The sequence below is a fragment of the Trachinotus anak genome, unplaced genomic scaffold, assembly GCF_046630095.1.
Source record: "Trachinotus anak isolate AG129_WGS33_773 ecotype Australia unplaced genomic scaffold, CSIRO_AGI_Tana_v1 ptg000007l, whole genome shotgun sequence".
Taxonomy (NCBI): domain Eukaryota; kingdom Metazoa; phylum Chordata; class Actinopteri; order Carangiformes; family Carangidae; genus Trachinotus; species Trachinotus anak.
Window position 1 is genome coordinate 11,930,089 of NW_027273858.1, and position 14,716 is coordinate 11,944,804.

At 42.7% G+C, this 14,716-nt stretch overlaps 1 protein-coding gene across 6 annotated transcripts in view; it reads left to right on the forward strand.

Moving 5' to 3' along the window:
- tp53bp2a (tumor protein p53 binding protein, 2a) overlaps positions 1-14,716 on the forward strand; it is a 30,087-nt gene that overhangs the window by 13,855 nt on the left and 1,516 nt on the right. For 2 of the 6 annotated variants that reach the window (XM_071480562.1, XM_071480561.1), the window contains exons 5-20: positions 474-544; positions 1,312-1,413; positions 2,919-3,093; positions 3,318-3,499; positions 3,630-3,794; positions 4,041-4,079; positions 5,745-5,792; positions 6,987-7,170; positions 9,526-9,648; positions 9,849-9,970; positions 10,103-10,511; positions 11,857-12,716; positions 13,495-13,632; positions 13,794-13,927; positions 14,206-14,372; positions 14,509-14,708. In XM_071480562.1, coding sequence (XP_071336663.1) covers positions 474-544; positions 1,312-1,413; positions 2,919-3,093; positions 3,318-3,499; positions 3,630-3,794; positions 4,041-4,079; positions 5,745-5,792; positions 6,987-7,170; positions 9,526-9,648; positions 9,849-9,970; positions 10,103-10,511; positions 11,857-12,716; positions 13,495-13,632; positions 13,794-13,927; positions 14,206-14,372; positions 14,509-14,708 — 3,119 coding nt within the window. The remainder of the gene's footprint in view (positions 1-473; positions 545-1,311; positions 1,414-2,918; positions 3,094-3,317; positions 3,500-3,629; positions 3,795-4,040; positions 4,080-5,744; positions 5,793-6,986; positions 7,171-9,525; positions 9,649-9,848; positions 9,971-10,102; positions 10,512-11,856; positions 12,717-13,494; positions 13,633-13,793; positions 13,928-14,205; positions 14,373-14,508; positions 14,709-14,716) is intronic. The other 4 variants (XM_071480563.1, XM_071480564.1, XM_071480565.1 and 1 more) reach the window with 4 other exon arrangements.

Sequence of the window (14,716 nt, forward strand, 5' to 3'; positions counted from 1 at the left end):
TGAGGCTTTAAGGATGGGATCTGGTTTGCTATACCCCCCCTCCCCCAGTTGTCAAATGCCAGTAGCATGTAGCATAGTTGGATAAAAGTGCATTCATGTACACACACAAGCAAATACACACACAGTTGTGGAACTCACCCACAGACGGTTATGTATTAGGTTAAATCCTGATATTATTGCAAGTCACAAAGAGCACTGATCCCAGTTGTTTCCCAGAGGAGCTAAGAGCTACACCCTCCGCTGCACTCCAGAGAAAGCCGTACACCTAAGTGTGTATGCTTGTTTGTCAGAGACAGTAGCAGGGAAAAGACAAGAGGAAGTTCCAATCATTTTTCACAGCTGTCTGTAAAAGCCAGTAGTTTGCTCAGTTTGCTGTTTGTTGGGTTGGGCTAAACTGAGGCAGTCACCATTGATGAAGCTCTGCAGTAGACTGTGACGTCTGACGGAGTCTCCTTATTGTGTTGGTTACTTAGGAGGCTCAAGAGGCTCAGAGCCAAAGAGAAATGGAGTAAAGGGTCCTCCAGACAGAAGGATGGAGAATGGGGTAAGTTTCTATATCTTCTTCTTAGATAATTTGAAATACCTTCATCTCAAGAAAAAAACATGTTTGTTGATCAGCATAAGAGGATAAAAAGATATAATTTCAAGAAATTATATACCTGATAGGTTAGCATTGATGAAAGAAGAGTTTTTTTTGTTTGCTGTTTTAAAAAACTTAATTGCTTACTTATTTTTTTAAATTTAATACTTTACAAGTACTTTTTAAAGCACCTCATTCGATTAACATTAGAATTACAGTTATAGTTTCCATGGATCATTGCAGATAGAAGATGTTTTGCATAGTCACCAAGATATTGTCATGTATACTTAATTACCACCCTGCAGGTCAAATATTTAGTATAAGTATGAAAAAATTCAGTTTTTTTTTCTTTATACTTAATGATAAGCCAACTTGACGATTTGCCAATGAGTCCTAATTAAGTCAATTCAGAAACACCCTACAGTGTATAAATGGTAATTAGAAATTAATCAGTGTATCATAACAAGGACACGACTTTTAAGATGATTATAAAGTTGAGAATGTCTCCCTTGGTCAAAAACATAGTTTTTCTGTTGCTCTACAATTCCTGGAATCACAAAACAGTTTGGAGCTTATTATGCTTTTCTGAATTCAAGGCTACACTTTTAATTGTTTACTGAACCTAAAACTAATGTTGATAGATTTCGCTCAGCATGTGTAACAAAATAAGAAACAAGCATTCATGTATACATGTACTGCCTCTCTTTGTCCCTCCATTCATCCCTGTCCAGGTGGCCACACCCCGGATGGACATGACACTGGCCGAGCTACAAGAGATGGCTGCCAGACAGCAGCAGCAGATAGAAGCTCAGCAACAGCTCCTCGCTTCCAAGGTGCATAAATAAGAAGTGCAACATGAAAGCAGAGACAGGGACTGATTGAGAGATGGATGGATACAGGGGGTGAAGGGATTAAGTGGTGGAGATGAAAGTAAAAAAGCCAGAGGATGAGAGCAAGATTAAAGAGAAGGTTATTGGGAGAAAGCATGGAGATGGTAAACAAAAGAGAGGTACTAAAACAAGTCTAGTGCACTTATAGGAATGAAGATGCTAAGATAGAGGTGATTTGGAGATTGTGACAGACAGGTGAGATGAGTTGTGGATGGCTGCAGGTGAAATGTTTATAATTTGAGAAGCCTGAGAGAGCTGCCTGCCTTGAATTCTCACTGTGCCAGACTCATCAGTCATTCGAAGATCTCTTCTCTTTTGCATGGGACTTGTTTCTCAGTTTGCTGACGATTTATTGGTGACAGCAAGAAAGACAATTGACAGGAAACAGTTATCTATGGTCCTTGCAAAGACAACTTGAAATGTTTCCCTTCTGCTGGCCCAGGTATATGTACTGTATTATGATAACAAAAAAAAACCCCTTTACTTGTGTCTTCATTTTGCTTCAGGCCGCAGCCTTCCCCTTGAGCCACTTTAGCATTCAGATCCAAGGACTGTGTATGCCTGAGGATGATATAGCAAGCCAGGGAATGTAACCTGAAGCAGTCATGTACACTTGCACACAAGTCAAGTAAACAAACAGGCATTACCATCAGCACACATGACCTGAACAGTCCCAGATAGAGGCTCATTGTGTTCATCTTGGAACCTGTTTGGGAGAGCTCTGTCAGGTTTATGGCACACTGCGCCACAGCTCACACTGATGAATGATTTTAAGTTTAACAATGTTTAGCTCCACAGTGTTTTCTTAACCCATATTTAACCCTTTTAGCACCATAATAATAGATATATTTATTAAAACGCCTGGTCTTTTTTGTCTATTTTTGTCAATAATTGTGTCAAAAAATGCCCTATGTGTAAATAATTCACACCCTTTTTCCAGGAGAAGTACAACTTTCAAAATCTGTCAAGTATTTACCATTCTTATGTAATTCAATACCTAAAACTGTATGTTATAAGAAGAAATGGACAAAAACGGAATTGAATTTTCTTCAACTTTCTTTTCATAAATTCTTGAAAAGTGCAGATTGAACATTTCTGAGATTGCAAAAATCTAATTCAAACTAGCTACGGTAATTTGAAATACACATGCGCCGTGGTGTCCCCATGGTTTTAAAAGGGTTAACCATGTTGACATCAAATGAATTCCTGCTCATAGAAGCAGAAACAGAAAGAAGTCACATTCTTAAAACAACCAAGGACCTGTTCTGCTAGCCCCTTATCATCTTAGTATGTAGTTCAGTATATTGCCTGCAGACACTTGGGCAGCAGCTCCTGAGGAAAGCATACTCAGCCATGGATTACTCATAAATGAAAGTAACAGGGAAGTGCTTGTTTAATTATGTGTCTGACCTTTGCTCCATGCTGCCTGTCTCCTCTTATGTCTGCAGGAGCAGCGGCTGCGCTACTTGAAGCAGCAGGAGCAGCGTCAACAGCAGCAGGCCTCTGAGCAGGAGAAGCTGCAGCGCCTACGAGAGAACATCGAGAACCAAGAAACTCGGCTCAAGAAGGTCCGGGCCCTCAAGGGCCAGGTGGAGCAGAAACGCCTCAGCAATGGCAAACTGGGTGAGTTTGTGAATTCATGAATGGATGCCTGCTCAGAATATTGAATGACTGGAAGCAAGGAAGATTTGATTTTAACTATAACACATTGTCTTTCTTTGACTTGATGTTTTCTTTTTCTCCTTGCGTCTTTTCTTCTAATCTCCTTGCCTCCATCATTTTCATGCACCCTCTCTCTGCCTGTTGTTTCTTCTCTCCACTTCCCTCTCCTCTTCATCCCTCTCCAGTGGAGGAGATAGAACAGATGAACAATCTGTTCCAGCAGAAGCAGAGAGAACTAGCGATGGCTGCGACCAAGGTTGAGGAGCTTAGCCGACAGCTAGAGTTGCTCAAAAATGGCAAAATGGAAAACTTCCATGACAACCAGAGCTCTGTGGCTGAACTAGACCGCCTCTACAAAGAGCTACAGGTGTGTGGAAGTAACATTTATTAAATGAAGTTAAACAGCAAAACGATCTCCAAAGACAATATTTGTTTTAAGCAAGTATGCATGTTGATGTATCTGTTATCCTTATGTCTTATTCCTTCTTGATGGTCAGCTGAGGAACAAGCTCAACCAGGACCAGAACTCTAAGTTGCAGCAACAGAGAGAGAGCCTGAACAAGCGCAACCTGGAAGTGGCTACCATGGACAAGCGAATCAGTGAGCTCCGCGATCGGCTGTGGAAGAAGAAGGCAGCACTGCAGCAAAAAGAGAATTTGCCCGTAAGTATTATCAAACCATACAACATAAAAACGTACACAAACAGCGATTCAGAACACCCTCATGTATCACCATTTACACCTTGTAAGAAAGTCACGCTAACACTTAGAGTTATGTCAACACCTTTCACAATTTGTGAGGACAGTGACATTCATATGTGCTAATAAGTGATGGAAATGGTTTTGATCAGAGCTCCCCCTAGTGGCCTCATGATAAAGGTTGTTTGTATCTTTCCTTACCTCCGGAAGCCTCAGGTGCCCCAGCATTCAGAGCTCACCCATGCCGACGTAAGGCTCCTCAAACTTGTTATCCTCTGTGTGGGAAAATCTAGTGACCTCCTTATTTGAAGGAGTCAGCTCTTATCCATCTTTTTCCATTCTTTGATCTCTCTTGTCTGAGATAGCTGGTGGGGATTGATCATTGTTTTGATCATGTCACAGAGCTGCATCTGATGTTACACACCCACTTCTTCACTCAGCTGTGTTTTCAGTCCCATTTGGCACAAACAAATCCTGAGGATGAGAGAGGAGTAATGAGTGCAGGCTGACATCGCAGACACGCAGGAATGTCAGGGGAGATGCTATCTTTTCTGGCTGCACTCCTGACAGAAACAGGAAAGGGTGCATAACCCGTTTACCAAAGGCAAACAACCAAATAACTATCTTACTAAAAGCTGTGGCTTTTCAAAACACATTTTAGGATAAAATAAATGACAGGATTCAAAACATACTAGAAATCAGCAGGCTGAATAATCCAGTCTTTGTTCTAGCCCTAATGGGTGTTAAGGCTTTGGCTCTGAGCTCTCTGCCTGGTGTCTCCCTGCTCCTCTGCTCCTCTCTGCCCTTTCCAGGAGTTGTTTTGAACACAGGTTGCCATGGGACTGTAAATAAGAGTCAACAGACGTGTCTATGAAGCAGACTGTGAGGAAGAAAAATTAACACGTTCACTGCCTGAGGTTTATTGCTTGTGTAGGGAGAGGTAGGATGTGGGGGGGTGGGAGGGCAAAAAGAAAACATAATCACCCTGAATGGATGATGGATGATTTTATGTTTTCATCCTCTGAGATTACATGAGTCGTTTCACTCTGTCCTCTGCACAGTTCTCTAATTGTTTTCCTGATCAGGTCGATTTCCTCTCAGACATAATTGGGGTGTTTCATTGGCCTTAACATTAACTTTCTCTCTTTCGACCACATTAACATCAACAAGGTCAACCAGTTAACCCTAATATTGTCTTTCATTATTTGATGCTGATTCATATCTTTGTAATACAAAGTGCAAAATGTTTGTGTTCAGAAATGTTTTTTCTTTGTTGTAGATACAAAAAATAGCCTTCTAATGCAGCAAGCAATATGCACTAAGCAAATGAATTGTACAAGATCTAAAGTGGCCTATAAGTTAGAATATAAATAATAAATGTTATGATGGAGATTTAACATACCTGTCTCTGCTCAAAGCCTTTCAGATAAATGAGCAACTTGCACCCCAATCTGACTTTAAAGAAGCCCAACTTCTCTTTGATGTCCTCTTGACATTTATAATAAATAAGGAACAGAACAGAGAAAGATGGATGCGTGTTTGTGTTTGCATGTGTACATGCGTGCGTTCTAGAGATGAAGGCCTGAATAGGCCCCAGTGAGGAGGTGATTTACCCACACCCTGCCTGGAATCATAATGAGTGGGCCTTTTTCACACCAGCACAAAGACACACTCCAACCAAGCTGCTCTCTCCTCCAACCAAACAGCAAGTGTCTGGCTGACATCACCCAACAAGCACGTATAACCACACTGACTGAAGAGAGGTAGTCTGAGAGCTGCCAGCCCAGTCATCCCGCATCGTCTTGGTCACATAGTTCAGGAAACGTTTAGAAAAGGCTAATATTAGGTTGGAAAAAAGGGGATTATTTGGTATTTTGAACTGCTGTTGCATGTTTGTGCTTTTGTTTTCTCAAGAATGGCTATCCTGGTAAAGAGAGGGCTTCAAAAGACACTCATCTTCAGGTAATTAAACTAGTATTGGAGCTGAACATATGTGTCTGTTTTCTGTCTGCTCTAATCTCTTGAGTATGACTCCAGATTCCATCAGTTCTGTGTTTTTTTTTTTTTGCTTTAGACCTTTGATGGGCAAAATGAGACATGTTCACCTTGTTTTGCAGGGGCAACTTGTTATAATGTCATCAGCTGCAAGTTTTTGTCCAGGGGTGGAGTTTTATTTTGACCAGGCTTCAAAGACAAAAATTTAAGCTAGTTTAAGTATTTAACCCCAGTTATTGAGTCAGTGTGTTGGGTTTGGAAAGTATAAAGGCATTCAATTTCTTCTGTAAGTTGTGGTGTCTTATGAAGTTACTATCTGCTAACATCAAGATTTCTATAATTAAGCTTCAAAAATAAGCTGCAGGATTGAACTCTTCACTCACTAACTGTTTCTTATATAATGAAGCTAATCAGTAATAACTAAACAGAATTATTGCCCAAAAAAACATAAAAACCAGGGGCAGAATTTTAAAGGCAGGGCTCAGATGGCGATGTTAGTCTGTCATCAGAACTTCTTGAACAAGAGTGAAATATCCCAGTTACTGTGGGGTTGATTGCCAGTTTGTTACATTCATAAACATTTAATTTCCTCGGAAAATGAATCTTAATTACTTTGATTCTCTGGCTTGTCATCAAGTCTCCAGTTGTCCCAGACATCACCTCATGACAGCACACCTCAAAAACGCTCAAAAGTGTCTCACTGTAATTACCATTCTACGAGCGCCACCTGCAGGTCAGAAAAAATGAAGAGGAATTTTTGAACACTGTTCTGGTGCCACCCTCAGCCAAAGTTTAGACTTTTGCCTCTGTAGTGACAAAGATCTAAGAATACAGTGTTGCACCATTTTTTATCCATCATATAATTTTTATTACAGGGCCGTTATAGACTTGTAGTGTTGTTGATTAGTTCCTCATTAGAAACATTTTAGCATGCTTTTTATGACTCATCTCAATCTCAACAGTTTTTTGTATCATTACCAAAAGATCAGATACAATTTTGGTTACCATTTTGTTATTTATATATTTATGTGTGCAAATAATGTGCTCTCTCTCACTCTGCTGCCCACTGTAATACAAGATAATTCAAATTACTCTCACTGACCTTTGCTACTCTAAGAGCCTTCTTTGTTTTTTTGTCTCTCCCACCCTTCCACTGTACAGCAGCCCTCCGATGGCCAAGCCGGACAGCAGTCAGGTCCATCTCGTGTGGCAGCAGTCGGCCCATACATTCAGTCATCCACCATGCCCCGGGGCCCAGTGAGACATGAGCTGCTTGTAAAACCAGCCTACCCCGACGGCACTGCCACCCTGCCAGCCCACGACCCACAGACTAAGGCCGGCGCAGGTGAGCAACCACACAACACGCTGTCTGAAGCCTTTCACCTCTTAACTCAAGCCTTTCCCTTCCTGACCATGACTCAGATCCCTGCTGGGGCTGACTTATGTTTTACATATAATTTAGTCAGCTAAATTTAGCAATAGCTGAGTTTGCAACAGCTCACTCTGCAGCAGAGTTTTAAAGAAGTGAAGCTTAAATTTTCGGGTCACAAATATTTAAGGAAACCAATAGCAAAGAGTCTTCAGCTCCTAGGAATGCTGATATTCCCTGTTTTTCTTTATGCATGTCATCAAAGAGTTGGGTACGTTTTGTTTTTTGACTGTCCTGCCTCCAGAAGGAGCAGAGGAGTCTGGGACACCTGCTGGTTGCGATGTCACTCTGAGCTCAGAAGGTAGCGAGTTACCTTTTGGATGGTGTGTTGTGACCTAGTATTGCTGAGCCTGAACATCATAATCTTTTTCCACTCTCCTGACATTTCCTGAATTTTTGATATGTTTTGCAGTGAGTGAACCAGTTTTTGAACCAGAGTTTTTATTGCAATGTTGTGTGTCTTTTTGTGCACTTTTTCATAGCAGCTCACACTGCGCTGGTGTCAGGTGTGCGTAAGGGGTCATTTACACACAGGCAAATTAGTGGAGGTTTTAAATTAATGCCAACTGTAGTAACCAGACTCAAACAAAATATGAACACAGCTTTCAGCAATAAACACAATGTTTATTTGAATTAATTACTGATCCTGATATTAAAACCTGAAAAACACTGTCGGGCATATATGACATTGATTTTGAACACACAACTTGGTCTAAAGGTTTTTCAGAATAACTTCTTTGCACATCAAAATAAAGATGAAGTAACCACACAGAGTAAGCTGTTGTTGCACTGCAATAGCAGTGTAGTGGAGGGGAAGGAAGTCCAGGCAAACCAGTGATGGAGCAGAGCAACATATCCCATTTGAGGATGTTCTTTGTACCATCCTGTATGCAGTAATTCTTCTCATGCTCTTCATCACTGACTCACTCTCCTCACCCTAAATCAGTCCCCCAGTGGATGGTGGGCCAGCAGTGCACTTCATGTTATTAAAAATGAATGATCCGACACCAAAATTAGTCATTTCAAAACAATAGCAGAAGGGATTCCCCTGCCTTGCTCCCGCACTCAGCTCCTCATCAGCCCTTGTTTTCTTATGTAAAGCAATCCTGCAGGATTACAGGATGTAACAGTAACAGGTTTTTCCCAGTCTGTCATGATGTTGCGCACAATTATTTCTGCATGCTGAGTTGATGTGCAGTATGGAAAGAAGAGAGATAGGGATGGGCGGGGACGCTGAGGAATCTGCTCATGGTGTACAGCCATTCCAGCTATAGCAGGAACACTGTGCATAGTATCAGGCAGGCTCCTGAGGATTGTGCCGGTCTCTGCGTGGCCCCTCAGGGGGACCCCCTGATTGGGCCCAGCCAACAGCATGTCTAGAGCAAAGGGAGATCTGGAGCTCTAAGGCTACTTTGTTTTTCTTGTCTTTTAAATGCATCTTCCTCAGAAGCCATGTTCTTGTTTAAGCCTCTGAAAGAGCTGCGGGCTAAGAGAAAAGGTACACACTTGTGTTTGTGTGTGTGCGTGCGTGTGTGCTTCTCAACAGCTTTGTTTTGATGTGTTTGCTGTTCATGAAAGTTATCCTCACTGAAAAAGATAAAATAGGTTGTTTTTTTTAATAATTTCCTTGCTGGACCATTGGTCCTCTTTGCCTGTTTTGCTGTTGTTTGTTTATTGAGCTTTCTCCTCAGTTCTTTCTCTGCTTCTTTAAATGGGTCAGTTGGAACAAACGCATAACCTTCAGTTGAACTGACATTCTGTGTGGATACTGACCGAACCTATCAGGTCTGGTTCGCAAAATGTGTGTGTTTGTTGGTGTATTAGTATAGCAACTTTTGAGGAGTGTCTAACTACAGTCTGCCAACACCACCATAGAAATCATCATGTTTTTACCATCTTTGAAGTGATGCTTATGTTGCTAGTTGCAAGAGTCGCATGCTTGTGTGGCTCATCTGACTGTAGATGTCTGTGGACATGCATGACCACTGGCTGGTTCTTACTCAGTCAACCAAAAACACAAATGATGAGTAGAGAGGGAGGCAAAATACTGCAAAACAGTTTATTTTCAAAAATTCCATGATTTTTTGCTCTGTGTAACTCTGCACATAGCTCTGTGTATGTTGTTTCTTTCTGGATAGTTTCCACTTTGTGTATTTATGTTTGTTTCTTTATTTCTATGTAAAATTCTATTGTACATGCTCACATTTAAACACTTTTGGCCTCTTTTTTCTTTTTCCTTCTTCACTCCCTCCTCTCCTGTGGGTCCCCCAGGCCTTCAGCCAACCAAGCTGGCAGACTGGAGCTCTTCAGGTCCAGAATCCAACACCAACGGTCATGGCCCTGCTTCTACACTGCCACGCATCACCTCTCACTCCAACTCTAACACAGAACAAGGTAAGAGAAATACACACATGCAAGCACTACATATACCTAGAGTATTTCCACAGGAACTGCACTGCAGTCCCTCACGGTAGCCATGAAAACAGTCACTGTTGATTAGGCAGAACAAATGCTTCCAAGGGGGCTTGTGTTTTGCCATTTTATAAAATCACACTGTGTCTGAACAAGTGCATCAATATGTGGTCTGTGGATAGATGAGACGGAAATGAAGAGGGACAGGAAGGTGCGTCCATTTTCCATGTTTGAGCCAACAGAGGCTCCCGCCACCTCCCTCCGCAAAAACCAGAGCAGTGATGACCTGGTTAGGGATGCTCAGGTGAGAGGAAGCAAATTACATGTGTACACGCTTAACATCCTCATAGGAATAAATCACTAGTCAGATTTGTTTATTAGCAGAGAAATACATCTCGACATTTCATTTACTGTCTCTCCCTCTTCATATCTTCAGTCTGCTCCCAAGGCTCCAGTCAAGGTACCTCCTCCTGTCCCCACCAAACCGAAAGGCCCTGGTGTTGTTCCCTATGGCAAACCAGGCCTCAACACAGGCACCTTCCCTAAAGCCAAGCCTCACAGCCAGCAACCCCAGGCTGCTCAGAGCCGCAGCCCTCTCACACCCTCACAGAGCCAGACACTCCCCCTACCCTCCAAGCAGGACACTCCACCTGCAGCCACGGTACGGCCCTTCACCCCGGAACTGCCCTCCTCCAAAGATGCCAGCCTGAGTAAGCCCCAGACCTTAGCAGCCAGCTCCATATACTCCATGTACACACAGCAACCTGGCTCAGGCAAGCCCTTCCAGCCTGGTTTGCAGGGCGCTCTCAACAGGGCCCAGAACCGCAACAATGGATTTATCAGTGGTAAGAATATTCAGTTGTGACTTCCTCAATGTAGTGTTTGAACAGTGTTGTTTGAGGTGTCCCAAATAATCCTAGATAATGGACTCAGTAGAAGTAGTAGTAGTCTGTACTTTGTGCTTAATGTGTAAACTGCCTGCTTACTCTAACCTCACAACTGAGAGGGTGCGGTGCTAGAACAATCTTAAATCTGAAAACTAATGGTGGAGTAAAAAAAGGTTATGTCAAATCTAAACATGCGAGTCAAGATGTAAACAAGAGTAAAGGAAAGTAGAATCTTGCGTCACTCAAGATACATTCACTGCAAGGTAAATCTTCCCTGCTGCTGTTTTCTTCAGCAAGAAAATATTCACACGCCACTGACCAGAGGAGCAGCTAGAGAGGCTAAGCCATCTGTTACATCTTCCCTTTACAAGCAGAATCACAGGCAAGCATACCTGCTGCTTCTGACTGGAATTGTGGAAATGAAATGGAACAAATGTTTATCCTGCCCCGAGTCTGTTCTCAGGATTTTCTTGTCATGCATGCAGTAAGATTAATATTATTTTGTAAATATACGTGGAGATATATGATTGGAGAAAACAGATAAAACCATTGAGACACCCCACCCTCTTCCAGTTAAAGGTATAATAGAAACCTTAGATGAAAAACATAAAATTACAGAAATGAAATTGTATGTTTGTCATTAATAAAAATGCCAGTGTCCAATTATAAGCTTAAAAGCTGTCCAGTCTAATGATCCATTACAGAGTAGTAAGTCCAGTACCACTCCCTCACATTACTCTGTCTTCAAGAGGGACATTTTTACAAATAGGATTTTTTTTTTTCAGCCCACATTTATCATTTGAATATTCTGTGGGCAAATAGTTAAAATAATCAGTGAAGAACACCCTCTCTAATCCATCTTATTCTCCATCAAAATATTTTCTTAGTATGTTGGCTTTCTTTATCTGATTTATATCAAAAATTATAAAGTGCAAAATTATAGTATCTAACACTTAATAAACATCATCATTTTCAGTTAATCACAAGTTAGAGGCAGCAGTAATGTGGCTCCACCTGGTAATCATTATGCTATAATACTTTGCTTCATGCTGTTTCAGTCATAATTTGTTGTACAAGTTTGATAAATCCATTTCACTACACTAACAAGTTACAAACGAAAGGCAGCGGGGAGAGGACCAGTGAAATTGGGCCAAGTGGTTTATTCTGTAAGCAGTGAGAATAAAGGGCCAGTCATTAGGTTATTAATTGGTGACTCAACCTTCACATGTGACATGAAGTAACACAAGATTGTATTTCTGTAGCTGTTGCAATCTTGACACTTGTTTACTATCCTTGTTTGTAGTGTATGGTAAACCAGTAATCCCCATTGGAGGCTCTCAACATCCAGAGAACCCTTACATGGACCGCCGCTCCCCTGCTCCAGAATCTGAGGTTGACCACAATGGATCTAACAGTGTGGGTCCCAGTGCATCTGAGGGTCCCCAACCAGAAACGGAGCGCATCCCCCGGCCCCTCAGCCCCACCAAGCTGCTTCCCTTCATTTCCAACCCCTACAGACATCAGAGTGAGGGTGACCTGGAAGCCCTGAGAAAGAAGCTCTACAATGCCCCAAGGCCCCTGAAGAAACGCAGCTCCATCACTGAACCTGAGGGTCCTGCGGGGCCCAACATTCAGAAACTCCTCTATCAGAAGACCACGCTGGCAGCTATGGAGACCACTGTGACTACACCAACCACTCCCACCTACACTGGTGAAGCAGAGAAGGTGACAACAGAGGGATCTGTGGGGCCACATGTCCCAAGTCCTCTGAGTGGTGCAGAGAACCACCCATCAGAGGCAGGACAGGCTCTGGAGGGAGGACAGTTCCCATCTCACATCCCAGGTGCTAATGTCTCTGTTCCAGCCCCTGCTGAACAGACTAAACCCCCTTCAGCCATCTCAGAGAGCGAGGACATTATCCCCCCTCCTCCCCCATCCCACCCAGCTCCCAGGCCAGATGATGCTCTTTTCCCGCCTCCACCCCCTGGTGGCTTGGAGGACACAATGCCCAACCTGCCCCCACCACCTCCAGAAGGCTTCCTGGAAGAGTTCCCTCCCTATCCACCACCACCGTACCCCAGTGGGGCAGAGCAGGACAGCCTTGGAGAGGACACCTTTAACATGAAGGCACCTGAGGTCACTGGCCAGGTCACTCTGCCACCGGTATGAATCACCACCCTCATGAACTGCTGAATCACAATTATTACGTGGCTCTCAGTTGTTTGCTTTTACGCTACATGTGTTCTTAAAACCCCTCACATGTTTGTTTGTTAGTTCCACAGGGGCAGGTCATGAGTTACAGTTAGTGCACACTGTGCTTTTCAACAGCAGTGACCTGGTTATATAATTAGATGATCCCTATCAAGTACAGCTATTGTTTCTGGAGAAAATGGGCCTTATTCAGCTTACACTAAGCGGATAGCTACCCATGTACTTAGATGCAATCTATGTTGAAAATAAACACCAGTTTATATTTCCTTGGTGTTAAACTTTTACTGTAACTCCTTAAGCAGGTTTATGGTTAGGTGGCAGGTTTTACCCCAAAAGTGCAAACCAATGAGATTTCATTTTTATGACCCATTTTCCCCACCCTGTTCTCATTTAACACCCCTTTTAAAAGCTAAAGAAAGAATGTTTTGCTTCACTGGAAGGTAATTGTTCCTAATCAGGTTGCATAATCAATAGTTTTAGAGAAATGAACTTGTGTGTTACCGCTTGTGCAGATAAACTGGATTAGCACTTAGGGCTGGAAAAACAAGTCCCTCCTCTGCTCTCAGTCCAGGCTGAACACAACAGAGAGTGGACGCTTCCATCTCAGCAGGACAGATTTCAGGATGAGACCCTAGTAGTCTCACATCTTAGATTTCTGTTTTTCTTTCTTTATGTTGTCATGGCTGTTTAAAATAATTTGTGAGATTCACGATTATGACTGTGCGTTTAGGGAAAGAGGACCAACTTGCGCAAGCCCGGCTCTGAACGCATCGATCACAGCATGAGAGTGAAGTTCAACCCACTGGCTCTGCTGCTGGACTCTTCTCTGGAGGGAGAGTTTGACCTGGTCCAGAGAATCATCTATGAAGTAAGAAATGTGGTTTCTATGGCATCTTTCTTCTTCTGTGGTAATAGGTTAATATGGTATCATAGCTGCTAAGATTAAAATATCTAAGAGTAGTCATTATATTTGTTCATACTAGAAAATGAAACTTTTATTGAGTTTGTCTTGAAATTTCTCAATCACAGGTGGAGGATCCCAGTCAGCCCAATGATGAAGGCATCACAGCGCTACACAACGCCGTCTGTGCCGGACACACGGAGATCGTCAAGTTTCTGGTTCAGTTCGGTGTCAATGTCAATGCTGCCGACAGCGACGGCTGGTAAGTTCAAGTTCACTGCTGACATGGTTGATAATGGATTCTTGGATCTGAGCCTCACCCAAGTCTGAACTGTAGTTATTATTAATCTACATGTTAGAACACTATCCTGCAGTACGAGCAGGTTTACAACAGAGCCTTGAATGTAGTGTACTTTACTGACCCTGTAATCACCAAAATGTGTCAGTCGTTAATGGTTTCATTCATATTTCTAATATTACCTATTTTCCTTTCTTCCTTTCTCCTCTTTGTTTTCCTTTCTCACCCACCCTCTAACACAGGACACCTCTACACTGTGCTGCTTCCTGCAACAATGTGCAAGTGTGCAAGTTTCTGGTGGAGTCTGGTGCTGCAGTGTTTGCAATGACTTACAGCGACATGCAGACCGCAGCTGATAAATGTGAAGAGATGGAGGAGGGCTATAGCCAGTGCTCTCAGTTCCTCTATGGTCAGTAAAAGCTGTTTTTTGTTACATGTTATGTACACCTTTACATTTTCATTTTATTGTGTCTTGTGTCTGTTTTTTACTTGACAAAAACTCTTCCTGTGCTGAGCTGTGTTGTTTTAAATCCATCTACCCTCAGGTGTGCAAGAGAAGATGGGCATCATGAACAGGGGTGTGGTCTATGGTCTGTGGGACTACGCTGGTGAAAACCCTGATGAACTGTCGTTCCGCGAGGGAGACTGCATGACCATCATCCGCAGAGAAGACGAGGACGAGATCGAATGGTGGTGGGCACGCATGGGCGACACTGAGGGTTACATTCCTCGCAACCTCCTAGGGGTGAGACA